Source organism: Furipterus horrens, unplaced genomic scaffold (assembly GCF_987537825.1).
Source record: "Furipterus horrens unplaced genomic scaffold, mFurHor1.1.pri manual_scaffold_6, whole genome shotgun sequence".
NCBI classification, from domain to species: domain Eukaryota; kingdom Metazoa; phylum Chordata; class Mammalia; order Chiroptera; family Furipteridae; genus Furipterus; species Furipterus horrens.
The window spans coordinates 72,341,287-72,359,628 of record NW_028327176.1 but is presented as its reverse complement, the minus strand read 5'-3'; the positions used below and the strand labels follow the sequence as shown (position 1 = coordinate 72,359,628).

Genomic DNA, 18,342 nt, shown 5'->3' with positions numbered 1-18,342 from the left:
TTGATGTCAGATTGGTTTAAAGTTCAAACCCCCAAAACAAGGTTCTTTGAGATGGTCCAGTGCCACTAGATTTCAGAGTGCATTATTTAAAAAGCATTATATTAAAATGTGAGGACATGGCTCACATGTAGGTCTAATGGACAGATCCTTTACGCATTGTTGAGAAACAGTTGGCTTGAAAGTGTTTTATGTCTTCAAATCTCATTCTAATTATATAGTGATGGGTTAGAATGGATAATATTTTGTTTCCCTAATAGCGAGCAATACTTTTTAATTAAAAGTATATTTTGACCTGATGGGATTGCCATTTCATATTTTAGAAAGCTCTTTCCATCTTACCCCAGGTGCAAAGCTTGGCTGCACAGAGCAATCATCTGGGAGTTTGAAAAATCTCAGTGTTCAAACCAATGAAAATGGAATCTAATGGGTGGGGCTCAGGAAGCAGTATATTTAAAACTACTCAGAGGATTCCAGTGTTCAGGTTTAGAACCACTGATCTAAGTGGAAATAAACTCTATAGGACTGGTGGACACTTCGTAATACACTTTATAAAAACCCACCTCCCCAACATCCCTCCTGGTCTTCCTAGTGCTCTGCTGGTCCCAATGGGGCTAAAATCTCAGGATCCATTCTGTCTTCCTTTCAGGGCATTCAGATAAATGTTTACCAATCCACACTTTAGAAGTTAAAAAAAATGAAAGGAAAAAAAAAAAGCACTGACTTGTAGCATGTGCTGGTCTCCAGATTTTGTAAATACTCCCAGCACAGTCAGTCAGTTTCACCCTGGCAATGTGCCACCCCTGAGCACTGGGCTGGAAGGAGAGGTGCACTGGCAGCCCTCACAGGCCAGTGCAAGCCGGCTCCAGGCACCAATGCCTCCTTCTCAGCTTCAGATTTGTTCCCTTTCTCCTCTGTGCCCATCCCAAGATACCCCAGGCTCCCTTAGGTGGCCCTAGGGGTTTTTGCCATCTAGATAAATACTTTTCTGCTTGTATGATAGCTGGCTTACATGTTTTTTCTGTTTAGGTAGCATAAATCCTCCCCCTGCTTAAAGAGTATAGGAAACCTTTGGAAAACACCAAGGGGATGTGTCTAAGGCTGGGAATATTTGGGTAATTGATCTTCTGGATTATGCTTTATCCTGTGAATCTAAGGTGAGTTGTCATATTAGCTCCAGATGCTTGAGCTGACATATGAAGTTTCCAAGCCTGCAGAATTGAAAGCCAGGCTCTGAACCAGGACAAACCTACGAAGTTAATGGGAAACTCCTGGAAGGCAGCCCACCGGTCTTCTGGGGTTGACTGACTTCGACTTCAGTGCAGGTTGCATGCCTCTAACTTCTCCCCCTTCATTACAAAGCATTGCCACATGGCTTTTCTCCTAAAATCACTTTAACACACCTGGGAAGGCAAAGTAGATGCTCTCTTCCTTCAGCAGCTGAAGAATTTGCTGAAATTTGGAGAGGTTAAGTGGGGTGACTTGCCCAAGTTTGAGAACTTGCCCACGCTAGTAAGTAATGGAGGCAGGACTTGAACCCAGAGCTTCTGACCCCAAGTTTAATGCTCTCCCAACACACAGCCTTGATTTGTTGGCCATCTCCACCTATGCATGGGGCCAGTCAACTTAGGTAGAGGAGGAAGTAAGATGAAGAGTAGCAGATTCCTGCCTTCTAGTCTTGTGAACTAATTCTTTGCCAGTCATGCTTTGGAAAGCATAGTTCCTGAAATGAGTGGGGTCTAACAAAGAACACGTTCCAGCTTAGTCAATATTAAGGTGTGGGTGAAATATGAATGGCTTGTGTAATATGAATGGCTAATGAACTGTGATTCCAAAAATAGAATCAGGAGCAACCTCTGTTGGAAATGAATCAAATCCAGAAGACATCTGGGATTCTAAGACGTGGCTGCAGAAATATGGTTTAAAAGCCCAAAAGCTGTCATTTTATGATGTCCTTGCTGACTGCTCCTTCCGCCACGCTGATGGAGTTGTCACTATAAAAGCCAAACCCGAGAATGAGTACATACAGACCAGCGCGGTAAGTGCACTCCCTGTGGGACTGTGGCCTTCTTTTGATCCCTGAGCAGGTGGGTAAGGCCTCCCTCAAATCAGAACCCAGGGCAGGACCAAGGTTAAAGGCAGCATGGATGAAAGTAGGCTGGGATTTCCATGCAGATTTCCTGCTTCTCACCATATACTCCTCTGAGTGGCGATCAACTCTGGGAATGGTTTCTAGAGATAAGTGAATTATACAATAATTATACATAAGCCAAGAGCTGGGATTACAGAAATTCAGGCATTATTAGTCTCAGAATTATGCAGCATTATGTCTAAAGAGAAGCCTTTTGTTGCTCCATACTGAATGGAAGAAAGAAACTACTCGTGAGCATGCCCGAAGCAGGCATTCCTAGGGCCCTCTTGTGTTGTCACTGTCTTAGAGGTATGTTAGTCTGGGACTACCAGCCAGCATTTAGAGGGTTCCTCATAAATACAAAGGGTGAATATTGAGAACTTTTGAAAGCTATAATTTTGTTATGCCATTGAGTCTGAAAAGAATATAGTTTCTCTAAGTGCCCGACTCTGGCTCACAGTGGCAGGATGATGATTTGTAGTAACAAATGCCTAAATATTAACATGCACGAGTCAGTAGGTCCGGGGTGGGGATACCAAGAATTTGCATTTATACCAGTCCTTAGATGATGCTGAAATTTCTGGTCCAGGGGCCACACTTGGAGAAATACTGATGTGTAAAGAAAACCCAGAACTGTCAAATGTTTAGAATTATGGGAAGACTAAAAGTGTCATAATATGAAACAGAAAATTGGGGTAAAAAGAATATTCTAAATTTATTAAAACCGAAGGAAATCTCTTTGAGTAGGTGGTAAAGGCCCAGGGACCCACTGTGAAGTGAAAGTTGAAATGCCAGCAACACAGCAGACGTGATTGTAATGGCAACTTAGCAGACACAACTGGGAGAGGAACTCAGGTCTTTCTCAAATGCAGGCCACTTTATGTATTCTCTAAGGCTCTGATTCAATGTCAAGATCATCACTGAGAAGTCTGTCCAGTCAGAGGTGAAACTCCAGTCTCTCTGACATTCACTGGGCTGGCTGGCCGGCCACAGGCTTCTTTTTTCCAGGGCTACAGTAGCGACATGATGTTGTCTCTTTGCCCTCTTACTGCTGTGTGTTGACCATGAACTACAGGGAGGAAAATATGAAAACTGAATTAGAAGAAAAAATGCAGAATTGGCACAAGACTTGTTTCCTGGCATATATACTGGGGTGCAGAGTAATTGCTGCATTGCAGGGAAATCTCATTTGTTTCCTCCCAACACAGTTTTATGATGTTGTAGACATTATTCAGTAATGTTATTAGTTCAGGAAATCAAGCATAACTAAATTTTCATTTTTTAAAGTACATTAGGGCCTGGATATTTAAAAATATAAATCCTTTTCCATTTGAACATAGCTTACTTCAACCTCCTGGCAATGTGGTGGTACGCTCAGGTCTCTCCCTAATATTGATTTTCTCCCTGTTTTTCCTTGACAACTTTATAGGAAATTTTATAGAGAAAGTTTTAATAATTTGGTTTATAAATGGGGAATTTTACCTCAAATTTCTTGTGCTAACAAATAATAATGTAGGAAAAGTTGAGAAATATACAGTACAGCTAACCTCTTTCACAAATATTGGTGAAAAAAGGACAATTTTATATTTAGTATTTGGGGCTACCTATCTAAAATTGAATTTATACCAAAAATTGTGATGTGTATAACTTAGGAAGAAACTGAAGCTGTGGAAAAGATAGATTATTTAGGGTTCTCCCAGACTCCCACTGGGCAGGGCCCCTGAACTTTTAACTATAAAGACCAGTTTGTAGGTACTGATCTAGGAAAGTCATTTACACAGAGATAAATGACTAAAACGGTCTTGCTGTGTAGCATTCTAAGATAAATGAGCAGGTGAGAGGAGGAGACAAAAATCTATTTCTAATTAGGAAATTTCAGGCAAAGTTTAGTAACTTCATATTTTGGGACATCCCTGAAATCACATCACATTCATAGTTGCTTATGCTGCTTACGTACAAAGCCAGCCCCGATGTTCAAAAACTCACTCTAGTTTCACTATTATTCCTCTAACAAATACTTATTGAGCCTTCACTCTATACCAGGCAGTGTGGTTCAGTGGACAGGGCACCAGATTTTGAGTAAGAAGACCTGGGTGTGAATGCTCTTTCTACCAGTCACTAATTATGAGATGTTGAGCAAATAATTTAACCTTTCTGAGTTTCACTCTCCACATCTGTAATGTGTGTGTGGCATAAAGTCCAAATTTTAAAAATGAATGTCTTGTCCTGGTTGAGTGACTCAGTTCATTAGAGCATGTCCCATCCACCAAAAGTTTGCATTTTTGATTCCTGGTGAGGGCACATACCTAGGTTTCGGGTTCCATCCTGATCAGGGTGCATACAGGAGGCAACTGACTGATGTTTCTTTCTCACATTGATGTTTCCCTCTCTCTCTCTCCCTCTCCTTCTCTCTCTTCCTCTCCCTTCCTCCCTCCCTCTCTTTCTGAAATGAATAAACATAACCTCAGATGAAGATTTTTAAAAATGCATGTTCTGAGCACAGTGCCTGGCACTGAGGAGATGCCCAGTAGATGTTACCGGCCTTCTTTCCTTTATTAAAAACATGATGAGTCAGAAATGAGTATTTGTGGAATGCCCATGTGCTTTCATATCACGCATGAGAAAACAAAGTCACAGGGCCTCTGAAAGGTTAGGCAGCTCACCTGCCGTCTCACGGCAGGTAGAAGCATGGTTTGAACTCAACTCTGGTTGGCTCTCACACTGTGCTCTTCCCATTCTGAGACTGCTGCCTAACACCCGCCTTCATGTAACTTATGGTCTAGTGTGTTCCTATTTGCAAGTGCATGGGGCACAGTTGGCAGATGCCATGTGAAGGAATTGAGAGTAGGGAAAACCCTCATGTGCCACCCCCAGGAACATGTGAGAATGAGAGGGCATCTTGCTCCTTCCTTCTTGCACTGCAGTGGAGATGTGGCTCCTCTCTGCCTGCCTTGGCAGCACCGGGGCTGATCTCATCATGCCCTTCAACCCTGTTCATATCAGTCACCAGTGACCCCCTGAATCTCAGTCATGTGTGGGTGGCTCTGACCTCCCTTCTCTGAGCCTCCTGCATGCCTCCCCAACTCCCAGAACCCTTTCACTGTGCCCTCTGGACCTAGAAGTCATCAGCAACGCACCCCCCCAACCCCCTGAGAGCCTCAAGCATTCTGAGATGTTCCTTTTGCCTGCTTGTCTGGGTTCTCTTGAGGACCCTTGTTTCTCTCCCCATCTCCTGTGGGCCTGGAGGTAGGCAGTGGCCTCTTTGCTGCTTCCTGACCATTCTCCCACCCTCTTCACATGTCATCAGGATGTGGCTGTCACCTACTGAACCCCAGGCCACTTTTGTCAGTCCTTGAAGATTAAGCTTCTGGATTGCTGCCACTGGCTCTGTTATAATTCCTAGTGAGGTCAGTACCATGTAGGTGACCCTACCTATACCCTGATTCTTCATTTCTCTGACCTACTCTTCTCCAACAGCTTTCTCCTCCATTCCATGTCTACCACTCCTGTCATAGGGATACCCTTGACCTTGTCATTTCAAATAGCTGTGTAATCATAACCCACATAATGAGTTCCAAAGGTCCTGCTATCTGATCACTCTTTTTAGGTCATTTCCTCTGCTGCCCTAATTCCATCAATCTTTCAACCCCAGTAGGGTGTATGATTTGTTGTTTCTACCATCTTTTCTCTGTTCTCTCCATCCTTTAGTCCCTGTCATAAATCCTCAACTACTTTTTCTCTCGTACATTATTGTACTCCCTGGTAAAACCTCAACCCTGGTTAAATCCACCCATCTGCCTTTTCTGCCTTATACCTGCGCAGATGACTACAGTGGACGAAATGGAGGGAAAAAACCCAGCCATAGTGGCTGGTTTCACCTTAAATCTGTGACCTGTAACTTCAGGTGGATCTTTTCTGTTGCACCCCAACTCCACTGTCTCCCAATCCACTCAGACTCGCATTCTGCAAGATGTCTACCTTCTTCTTCCTCCTCAAACTTCAACATCTTCTCCTCTGTACTCATTCTGAGCAGATGACCTTGTTGCCATTTCACCGAACATTGCCGTAAACATCCGTGAACATCTACCTCACAGCTACAAATCTCCCAGCATCTGTGTCTGTGTGTTCTCCTCTTGTTTCTCCTGGGATGGCTGAACTGCCCTTGCTTCCATCTAAGGCCAAGCCCTGCATGTGTTCACTGATCCCTATTCCCTCATTCATTCATTCTGCCCCTTTCTATATTCTATCACTAGTATTGCTCTCATTTCTAGATCTTCTTCATCAGCACATAAGCATAGTGTTATTTTTCCCATCTTAAATGTACAGTGTTTTGACCCTCTATTTGCCTCTAGATCTGCCTCATTAGCCTCATTCCTCAGCTCCTCTTTAGAATTCAATTCCCTGAGAGTTTTATACATTCCCATTCTCCAATTCTACAGTTCTCCCATGCTCTCTTAAACATACTCCAGTCAGTCAAAGGTCCCTTCTCCACCAAAACCCACACGTTTTAGGGATACCTGAGTTGCTAAATCCAGGGGTCAATTCCTAGTCTGTCTTCCTTGGCCTGTTGTCAACATTTGATATAGTTTGATTACTTCCTTAAAATTTTTTTACTTGCTGAAAATACACTGTCTTGTTTTTCCTTCTGCCTTACAGCTATTCCTTTTCAGCCTTCTTTGATACTTCTTTCCCAAACTCTAAATGGAGAAGGGCCTCAAGGCACAGTCCTCAAACCTCTTCTCTGTCTGCACTCATTCTCTAGGTGTTCCACAGGAAATGTTAGCTTTTCCGGGGCACAGATGGGACTGCATATGTCTTTCTGACCATCACTCGTGACATCAAGCACAGGTCTTCATATAGAGCAGGCCCCAGGGCATGTTTGGTCAAACCAACAGTTGAATGATTTTTGCCCTGGGAGTGAATGCTAAGAACTGCATAAATTAGGCAGAGATACAGGTGCCATCTGGAGGCTTTTCTTCTTGGAATGGCTTCTGACTGACTTCTATCCTTTGTCCTTTCCTTAGGAGACCAAGAAGAAGATAATTCATGCAAAATACTGTTGCAGATTTGTCCATGCTCCCTGGAAGGATGGGAGCTTGGTCCACGTCTGCATTACCAAGGAGAAGTTCACGTGGTACAGTGAAAGAATTCATGCAGTCCTGGCCCAGATCCAGAGGAGGTTGGTGTATTTACAGGATGGTACAAGTGGTCTAGTCTTTTTTGAAATTCAAACCTGCTTGACCTCTTTTTAAAGCTTAACCAAGAGAAATGGCCAGTAAACATGTTAAGTCAAGATTGCCATCTGATGGTTTGCTGGTGGCCTTGTTGTTAATAACAAAGGGTGATGTTTGGATTCAGACTCTTAAAAACAGAGCAAACAAAGGTGTAGTTATCATGGTGGTTGTGCATCACTGTAGGAGGCTAAGGAACTCTTCTCCTATGTCTTGAATTTCTCATTGGCCACAGGTATTGAGGCTATACTACATCTGTCCTCTGTACTCTTGAATGTTTTATTTCAGGACAACTGTTACACTTGAATATAGTGGAAATATATATATATGTATATATATGTATTAGAAATTAGCTAAAAATAACTCTATGTGATCCTTCTCAACCCTGCGATTTCCTAAAATCTGGTAATGCTAATGAATCTGGTGTACTAATGCTATGACCTTAACCTCAGACCTTCATGCTTTCACCTTGTGATGCCAGGGGATAGTTTTAGATCTTGAAGACCAAATCCATTTAGGTGCATGGGCTCTGAGGTCTGATAGAGCTGGAGTCTAATCCCAGCTCTGCTACTTTTTGTGTTACCCTGGGCAAGTGAGTTAATGTTTTTGTGCATCAGTTAACTTATTTATAAAGTGGGAATAATAATGCCATTTAGAAACACATTCTAGGGATTAGAATAGATGCTAAATCTAATAAGTATAGGCTTGTAGCCAGCCTGCAACAGCAAGTTGGAAATGAAAATTTCCTCCTTCCTCCTCTGTCTTCTATTATAAAGCCTCAAGCTGCAGAAACCCGCCTCCATATTAAGTCTTCAGAACCCCGGCTCCTTGAACCCAGTTGGTGATGGGTGACTCAGAAAAAGTAATCCTTATGTGTGGAGTCTTCTCTGCTTATAGTTTTAGGGTTGACTTTTGGGAAGAATAGTTTGGATTTCTGATCTGGGAAAAGGATGCTGATTAACAGACATTCCACCTGGTAGCTGCCAGGTCCTTTTGTCCCTCTTATTGCACCAGGTATCAAGGGTTGTTGGAAAGTTTTCTTGCCTCTATTTTCTGTGGAGAATTGGTATCATCTCTCCCTTAAATGTTTGAGGAATTCACCATTGAAGTCACCTGGCGCCGCAGACCTCTGACCAGCAGGGTCCATGGTGTTGTGAATGAAATGAATAAATGCACAGCAACTGCAAGAATCCTGTGGAGAGGAGGGGCAGAACTGGCCACTTTCTATAGGAAAAAGCGCAGTTTGCTCCTGCCTTAACAGGCTTTTATTAATTCTTTAGGTGGATTACATCCAAGAAAGTTATGAATCATTGTGACAATTATTGGCTTATATGATTATTACTTTTATATAACTGAGAAAAGAATGTTACATGTGCACAGATGATAAGGATAACTCGTCTAGCCACATTCTGTTCTTAAAAATTGGCCCAGAATAGGCCCTAAGAAGCTGCCTCAAGGTTACACACTGAATATCTGTTGTTCTCAGCCCAGGATGAGGGGGTCCTTTAGCAGAAAGCAAGCTTTTAAGCTATTATAGAAACACAGGCCTGGTTCCCCACAGGAGAATGGGTGTGTAGAGTGGGTCCCGCATGCTGCCACGCTCCCAGTGGTTTTCCAGTCTGGGGCTGAGCTACATTTGCCACCACCAAGCACCCCGGCTTCCCATAATCTGGGCCTGGAGTTTTTCTTTGTGGGAAGCTTTTAGACTACATATTCAATTTCTTTAAATGCTCATAAAGGTGATGTTGGTAATTCATGTCATCTTTATTTTCTAATCAGTCTGGCTAGAGGTTATCCATTTAATTCATCTTTTCAAAGAACCAGCTTTCAGTTTCACTGATTTTTTTTCCCCTATAGGATTTTCTCCTTTCTATGCCATTTTATTTCTTTCCTTCTCCTTACTTTGGGTTTAGATTTCTTAAGATTGATGCTTATATCACTAATCTGAGACCTTTCTTTCTAGTATATGCAAACATTTAATTTTGTAATCTTCTGAGTATCTCTCTTTAGCTGCCTGCCTCTCACAAATTTTGAAATGTTATATTTCCTTTCATTTAGTACTCTCCAGCAGTTTGTTCTACAAATTCTTATTGCCTAGGCTTTGCTGAACTCTGAACTTGGGTTTGAACATCTTTCCATTGGACTGCCCCTCCCCTAGGCTTTGCATGCAGCTGTGAATGCGATTTTACAACCTGCAAGGACAGCCTAAGCCTGTGCCACAGAAGCTATGCTGCTCAGACAGCTGCCTGGCACTTTGTCATTACAGGGTTCAGGGGTGGCCTGATACTGTCCATGAGCTGCATTGACATTTTAAAAATGTGCTGACATTTCTAGTGTGACTATAGTTAGCAGGGGGAGAAGAACAAAGGGTCTGAAGTCATAGCTGAGGGCTTCAGACTCCTCAGAGGATTGAAATAATTTACTTTTGACTTTGGAACCTAGTACAGTAGTCCCTCTCTATTTTGTGGTTCACTTATCGCGGCCTTACTATATCGCGGGATTTAAAAAAATATTATATTTAATTATTTATCGCAGATTTTTTGCTATATTGCGGGATTTTGCGGTACTGTATACGTATGTTGTTAAAGTTACATAGGTTTAAGAGTGTAGAATATGTTTAAGAACATAAGTAGTGTTTATAAAAGTGTTGAAAAGGTTAATAAGGAAGTGGGAAAGGTTAATAAGGGACTGGGAACGGTTTATAAGTGTATGGGAAGGGTTTATAAAGCCTTAAAATATATATAAATGCTAAAATAAATGTAAGGTTCCTACTTAGCGGATTTTCACCTATCGCGGGGGTGTCTAGAATGTAATACCTGCGATAAGTGAGGGAATACTGTATTGGATATATTTTTCTGCCCTATTAATTTTCCTAGTTCTGTTTTACTTGGATTGACGATGGATAGGGGAGGGGGCTGATGAGGGAGCCAGCTTGAATGTAGGATTTTCCACAGAAATCTCTGGCCTCCGTAGGTGCATTGCCAAGTTCTTAGGAAGGTATTCTCCCTCCACAGGCTCTAACTGTTCACTTCCTAACTTTTGCCTGCCTAGGATTAAATGGCTACAAGATGGGAGTCAAATCCTTTTTGGGAAAGTGTATAATGATTGCATCTACATCCTCATTGATACATCTCACTCAATGAAGGGCAAACTGGACTTCGTGAAGGACAAAATCATCCAGTTTATACAGGTTAGATGGAGCTATTGGTTCATGCATCTGGGGGCTTGTGTACCTTGAATACATCTCCACTGATTGTCATCTGTTCTGGTAATGGGAAATGCACAGGTGAGGTTTGCACTAAAAAAAATCCACAGGAAAGCCATTGTAGGAAAAAGCTCCCTTTTGCCAGTTATAGGATCATCAGTTCTCCTTTGCAAGCAGACCTTCCTTTGGTGGGTCCTTTCTGCCACACATGGGTTACGGAGGGAGTGTCTACATCCATTGCTTCAGGCTTTCTCTATCCTGAAGCCTGCGGTGTGCTCCCACCTCCATGGTTTTTGTCTTTAGGTTGGCATTTGAATTTCATTTCCAGTGTTTATGAGGGGTGCTGTGTGCACACAGATCCAGCACTGATGGTAAGGAGCTTCCTGTTCTTACTCAGCCTGTGCTGCCTGAAGCAGAAGGCCCATGTTTCCTAACTCCCAGTTCCCACACCTAGAAATGGGCATTGCAGCACTGTAATGAGTCAGTGTTATCAATGTGAGTATTAGCCACAGAAAATAATTGTGGGAAGTGTTGCCAAATACAAAATACAACTTTTAACTTGGTAATCCTCTGTTGGGGAAATACGAGCTGATGGAAGGCAAGTGAATGGAATAATAGCCTTACCAAAAAGATACTGTCCAAAATGTAACACTGTTTTGGATTTATTTTTCTTAAGCGTATTGCATTTAGTGTGCATTTTTGGTATGTTATTAATATCGGTATTAGAAACATTTAATGTCACATTATATATATTGACATTAACTTATATATGTGATGCATAATATATATTCATATATGTATACATTTGTAAAGGTTTAGTGAGCTGCATATAAATTTTACTTAAATATCTTTTGTACTAGAAAAGATTTTCTCTATTGAATATAATTTTTAGCTTCTAGAACTGAAAATAGATTATTATAGTGATTAAAATTTATGAAACTGTGACCTGTCCTAATATTGTCTTACATTTGAGTGGTTTGATGGTTAAATAATAATTGTCTCTTACAGGAACAGCTGAAATTTAAGAGGAAATTCAATTTTGTGCAGTTTGATGCTCAAGCAGTTGCTTGGCAGGAAAAACTTGTTGAAATCAATGAAGATAATCTGAAAGGGGCTCAGTCCTGGGTTAGAGACATGAAGGTAAGACAGAGGCTGTGCTGGGAGAAGCAGCCTGACCCGATCACCTGCTGAGGTCATTCTGGGGAGAAATTCTTGAGGAAGTCTTTGAGCTCCAAGGATGGCAGTGGCTTCATATAGACACTCATTTGGTTTACAAAGGTTACATTAACCCAGCGACTTTCAACCAGTGTGCCAAAAGAATTTTAAACCATGCAATGCCTGGCTATTTAGTCAGACCTCTTTTCCCTGAGATTGTCAAATTAGAAAATGACTAGAGCCAGCACAACAATAGTTGTCCGGTGTGGATGAATCAATATTATACCTATTTTTTGTCAGATTGGAAAAAATATATCTTTTGTTGTGCCACAGAATTTTAGTACGTAGTTTATGTGTGCCATGAGATGAAAAAAGTTGAAAATTGCTGCATTAACCCAATCTCTTTAGTCAATAGCTTTACTAGGGGAGGGGCCTCTCAGCAGGTCTAGCCCAGCACTTAGCCCTGTTCCTTCCATACCTCCCTGTTCTTCCTGCAGCTGTTTGGGTTTTCACCAGTGCCCTAAGGGTGGCATGTTTGTGCCCTTCTCTCCACCTCCTCATCACACATAGGTGAAGGCTTTTGTTCTATAGAAGAGATACAGGGGAGGGGTCTCTGTAGTTTCTGTGGTGCTCTCCCTCTTCCCCAGTCCTGCACCATGAAGGAGACTTTCTCAGGACTCTCCCAGTCTTTCCTGTGAGCACTCTGGGGTTTGTGATGAAAAAGCCTTCAAGAGAGCACAGATTCCCCCTGTAGTTGTGACATCCAGACCTTTACCCTGTAGCCATTATATACCTGGGTAGCCTCTACCAATTCACCAATCATCCCAGAGAAACTTTCCTACGAGTGCCTGGCAGCATCCTATCCCAGAAGGCCACTGCTAGCATCGTGCCTGCCTCTGCAGGTACCCGTCTCTCCCCACATTTTGGGCCAGTTGGTTGCCCTGTGACCTGAGCACTCTAATGGGTGTAACAACAGTTCCATGCTTGCTGTTTGGCTGGCTGTTTTTTCATTATGAGTTTTGGAGTGACGCTCTTGCTAGTGCTCTATATCCCTGGACAGAAACTGCAGGGTTTTTTTAATTTACAATCTCTTTGTTGTACCTCCAGATTGCTAAGGATAACACATTCTGATTTGCCAAATCCTGGGTGTTGTGAATCAATCCTTGTTTGAAATAAACATGGTCCCTGCCAGAATGTACTCAGGCTGTGTGTTGAAGCTGTGTCAACAGCTGAATGAACAGTAACTGGGTTAGTGCTCCGCACAGAAACACAGAAAGATAGAATTGCATTAAGAGCTCTGCCATCAGGACAGAAGTCCACAGCCCTGGGCCCAGCAGTCCTGGGACCAGCAGGAGAGAGGCCATGTCACACCCAGGGGTTTGGCTTCTTGGAATTTCTAGGCTTAAATTATTATCTCAATATAATTTTAATGTCGCTTTTATTTCACAAGTACTTTTCTTTGTTTTTTGGAACAGAATATATTTGCTTGAGATCTTTCTTGAGATTCAAGTGTGTACTTGGTATTCTTTTCTGTAGATTGGGAGTTCCACAAACACTCTGAATGCCCTGAAAATAGCTTTTGCTGATAAAGAAACAAAAGCAATCTACCTTTTGACAGATGGGAGACCTGATCAGGTACTTATCAAAGTTGGGGACAAAGAGGGACTCACCAATATCCTGAAAGTCAATGTTGGTAATGGGTTTGGGGACCTTTTAAACTGCCATCTAACAGCTGTTGAAAGTTATTTCCTTGGCTGAGGGTACCAGAACTGAGGTGAGGAAACATACTGAGGAATTCCTTTGTCTACTGAAACAAAGAGGACAGTTCATGTGACCCTGAGTGTTGTCTGATTGATGTGCCACACACTTTCAGGCCTGGAGAGTAATCCCATATGAGGAGACCTCCACCTTCCACTGAAGACTGCTTTATATTCTATTATAAACTAAGAGAAGACTCTTGTTGATGTTTTCCCTTTGGGAACTCTGAATCTAAACATGTCACTGCATAATGTCCTTGATTTTATGCTTGATTTTAACTTAGTAATCATTTAAACAAAAGCATGCCTTTCTAGTGAAATATTCTTTGTTTTGTTTAGCTTGACTAAAAAATATTTGAAAGTTTTGGCAGAGTCTGTTCATCTTCATTTGAACTTTATGAATGAGAGACTAATGCTTTGGGCATTAAGTAAATATACAGATTTGCAGGCCAGTACTGTGTAAATTAACCACAAAAGTGAATTAGAACTAACTTGTTTCCTTCATGGTGAGGTGTTTGCATATGAAGACAGCTGGATAAATAGTATAAAATATCCTGTGCCCAACGGTCCAGGGGTTAAATAATAAAGCAGCTGGATTTACTACAGCATTGATGTATTATGGCAGAGAAGTTATATGTAAAGTGAAATTTTATTTGCAATGATTTTCCTGTCAACTTCACTGTACTTTGTCTTCAGAAGTAAAGTATTGCACCCTTCTTATGTTCTGTGTGTAGTGTCAAGGATTGAGGCTACAAAGATGAGTAATATCCCTGCCTTAGGGAAGTTGACACTTAGGGGACATGTTATACATGTACCGTTAACTTAAAGCCCTGGCTGGTTTAGCTCAGTGGATTGAGCGTCGGCCTGCGAGCTAAGTGTCGTTGGTTCGATCTTCCAGTCAGGGCACATCAGAGAAGGAAAACTCTGACTCCAAAAAAACTCCGCTGCCTTGCGGCATACCTCTTCAGGGGAAAGGCTAAGGGAGTAAACCCCGACAGAAAATCCGGAGCCGGAGTCCCTAAGGCGGTTTGATGTTGTAGTCAACACCGGCAACTCCTGCGGCGCACCTGAACCCAAGCTGTATCGACTCCGTCTTTCCCTTGGACCCTTCAGCTGCGAAGAGAGGGGGGGTCTGCTGCATGGGCAACAGCAGACCTTCCATATTACCCTGCCCAGGCTCTGTAGCTTCAGCGTCATCGCACGGGAGGAGACAGATACCATGTCACTCCCGAGTCGGACTGCACAGCCATTCTCGGCGGTGCAGATGGACTCTTAAGAAGCTACACCATCGTCTCTCGAGACGGACGGCTGCCGACGACGACCGTTAACTCAGACACAGTATGCGGAGTGGGCTTGCTTGTGCTATGAGATGTCTAGGAGCATAGAGTGACAAATTTTGCTGTACAAGAGGGAGAGGCAACCAGGCAAGTTTCCACTGAGGATGGGACATTTTAGCTGCATCTGGAAAGGGGAGAAGAAAGTTTCTAAACAGAGATGACTAGTATTCTGGGTAGAAGGAACAGAGGGGCTGTTCAGAGAAACAATGTGAGAACAAGGGCAATGATGGAAGAGCATCAGGGCAGAGCCTCCGAAGTTAGGCTGGGGAGGATTGTAAAGGTCCTTGAATGCCACATGGAAGGGATGAGTTTATGGGTTTTACCACAGGTGGGGGGTGGGGGTGGGGCTGCAGGGAGGAGGGACTTGTGCTCATAGGAGCATATGGCTCTCTTCATCTGTATTTTAGAAATGTGCCTGCCTAGTGCCAGGGAAAGACTAGATCTCGATATACTGGTAAGGGCCCAGGTAGGAGCAGCAGAAAGGGGGAGAAGGGGATGCTTGTCGGAGATGAAATAATAGGAGTAGCCTCAAAGGACTCAATGACCAACTTAGGAGGGGATTGGGAGGCAGGGGGAGAAGAGGGAGCAAGGGAGAAAGAGGTCGAGATGACTGATTTGTGGTTATCATGATTATGTTAAGTGATTTGAATTTTAAAAATGACCAGGTTTTGGGGTTGCTGACAGAGGAAGCTAAGTTGGAGAACTTGTAGCCCATGGATGTCCAGAAGGCCTTAGAAATAGAGGCTGGAGATTCTGATTTGAAAGTCATCTGGACAAGAGGTCCTTTTCTTTTTATTGCAATTTAGAAAATACAGATAAGCATAAGCATAAGAAAAGAAAAGTTAAATAATTCATAATTCAATTTTGCATTCTGCTTTTTAATCTAATATGTGCAGTTTTTTCAAGTCATGAGAAGTTCTTCAGAAGCATCATTCTCAATGAATATATCATATTCCATTATATAGATTTAATAAACATTAACTTTGTTTACTTAATTTTTGAATAGTAATACATTTACATGGTACAAATTACAAAGAACAAAAAGATTTATAGAGAAAATTCTCCTTCCCACCTCCTGTTCACCAGCTAAAAGGCAATGTATGTTACCAGTTTCTTGTATCTTCTTTCAGAGATAGTTTGTTTGCAAGCAGGTAAGCATTTATATATTTTTTCTTTAAAAATATACAAATGGTAGCATGTTACACACACAATTCTGACCTTAATTAATAAAGGAATATACCTTAGAGATTGCTTATTATCATTTCATAAAGAGCTCCCTCATTTATTTTACAGCTTTCTACTCTTCTGTCACATGGCTATTTAGTTATGTCCTCTGAAGACAGACATTTAGGTTTTTATCAATCTTTCTGTTATACACAATGGTGCAAAAGTAACTGTGCATATATCATTTTGCACATGTATGACTATATCTGTAGTGCAAATTCTGAGAGGTAGACTCAGTCAAAAGATATATGTTTTCATAGATACTGCCAAATCACACCCCCAGCCCCCACCAAGAGGATGTACCAAGTAACACTTCTGCTAGCAGGGTATTGAGAAGGCACAATCTTTCCAAAACTACTTCACAAGACAGTTGTGATGATTAACTGGGATATTGTGCCAAATCTTTCTCCCACACTTTTTTCCCACCCTCAGAGGGCAAGGACGATATCATTGGTTTTTGTACTCTGCCAGTGTTTGCTTTCCTTACTGAATTGAATTGACATCTTTCCAAGAAGCCACTTACTACTATATATTGTAGATAATTACTAGTTGAGGTTTTACTATGCAAAGTAAATATTAAGGGATTTAATGTCTATTTTTTTCTTTCTCTTTTTCTCTCTTTCCATCTTCTCTCCACCCCACCCCCACCTCAAAACTTATCATTTCAGCCACCTGAAATGGTTATAGACCAAGTCAAAGGTTTTCAGAAAATTCCTATTTATACTATCTCTTTCAATTACAAGGATAAGATTGCAAATGGCTTTTTGAAAGAACTTGCTTCTTGGACTGGAGGAGCATTCCATTCTTACAAGTTTGGCTTCAAGGATCCCTGTCCTCCAGAGGCGGTTCAGGTAAGAGCTTGATGAGCCGACAATAGTTTTCACTTAATTGAGCATTGCAGTCTGGAGGCCCATGGACAACACCTTGCGAAAACAGCAACCATAAAGACAATTAAGTGGACCAAATGAATTGCTTAATAATGAGTGTACCGGTGTTTCTCAAGGACCATCTAAGCTAAAGGCACTTGTTACAATGCTGATTCCTGGGTCCCACTTCAGAGTTACTAAATCAGGCTCTAGGCATAGAGGCCCAGGAATCTTAATATATTTGGATTTTTTTCTAAGTTTCTTTTCCTGTGGAAAGTTTCAGACTTACAAAGTAGAGGAGTACTACATGTACTCATCAGTCAAATTCAACAATTATCAACATTTTGCAAAACTTCAGGAATCTGTATTTTAAAAAGTAGCCCAGGAGATGCATATGTGAAATCTATTAACCACTGCTATTTATAGATAGCTGTAGAAAACTTCCAAAAAATTCAAATGCTAGGTAGTTGTCTTCTAACTTCTTTGACTATATAACCACATGAACATCTGATGAAACAATTCATTCTGATGGGCTAATGGAGGAAAGTAAATAAAGTTCTATTTCCTAATCCTCCAATCTCGGCCTGAGAATATACATTTCAAGAACACCCTTCTAGAGAAGGTGTTTCTCATTTGTTGTCTGTCCTGAGGAGTGATTTTAAAGTCAGGACAAGCTAGAATTCTGATTAGTGCTTGTATGTGAGGAAACTACTGGAGTGTGGGGAACAAATCGTCCAAGAGGGCTGGAAGGAGCAGAACTCAGAGTTCATGCAGAGCTGGGAATAGTGGCCACTCCCATAAACTAGACTAGAAAACCTTATAATCCTATGGGCATTGGGTAGAGTATACAAAAGGGTCTTGCCTCAGTGTTGGGAACAACCTAACACTGATCCAGTTCTGCCTAGAAAATCTTAAATGCAAGAACTGAAAGGATCAAACTGTTTCCAAGGACCTTAACTGCATCCATGAACAAACCTCAAGAATAATTACAGGAAAGCAAAATATCCACTACCCAACAAAGTAAGATTGAAAATTTTTGGTGCCCAATCAAATAGTACCAGGTATGCAAAGAAGGAGGAAAACACAGGCCTATAATGAGAAGAAAATCTAAACAGAAAAATAAAAACATACCCATAACTTACTCAGATGTTAGTATTAGTGCATTACAACAGTTTTATAATTGTATTTGTTATGATCACAAAGTTAGGGAGAGACATGGAAGATACAAATAAGACACAAATCAAACTTGTAAAGATGAGAACTACAATGTATGAGATGAAAAACACATGGAATGGGATAAACAGCAGATCATACATCACAAAACCAAAGATTAGTGAACTACAAGGCAGCAATAGAAATTATCCAAAATGTAACACAGAGAAAAAAAGAATACAAACAAAGAAACAAACAAAAACAGGCATCCATGAGCTGAGGGAAAA

The 18,342-nt window shown here is 41.5% G+C and overlaps 1 protein-coding gene across 1 annotated transcript in view; it reads left to right on the top strand.

Annotated features, from left to right (window-relative positions):
• The window catches only part of VWA3B (von Willebrand factor A domain containing 3B), a 176,973-nt gene that overhangs the window by 71,813 nt on the left and 86,818 nt on the right, over positions 1 to 18,342 (top strand). Inside the window, exons 9-14 of the mRNA XM_090281768.1 lie at positions 1,839 to 2,035; positions 7,153 to 7,307; positions 10,411 to 10,549; positions 11,573 to 11,704; positions 13,256 to 13,354; positions 16,706 to 16,888. Coding sequence (XP_090137894.1) covers positions 1,839 to 2,035; positions 7,153 to 7,307; positions 10,411 to 10,549; positions 11,573 to 11,704; positions 13,256 to 13,354; positions 16,706 to 16,888 — 905 coding nt within the window. The remainder of the gene's footprint in view (positions 1 to 1,838; positions 2,036 to 7,152; positions 7,308 to 10,410; positions 10,550 to 11,572; positions 11,705 to 13,255; positions 13,355 to 16,705; positions 16,889 to 18,342) is intronic.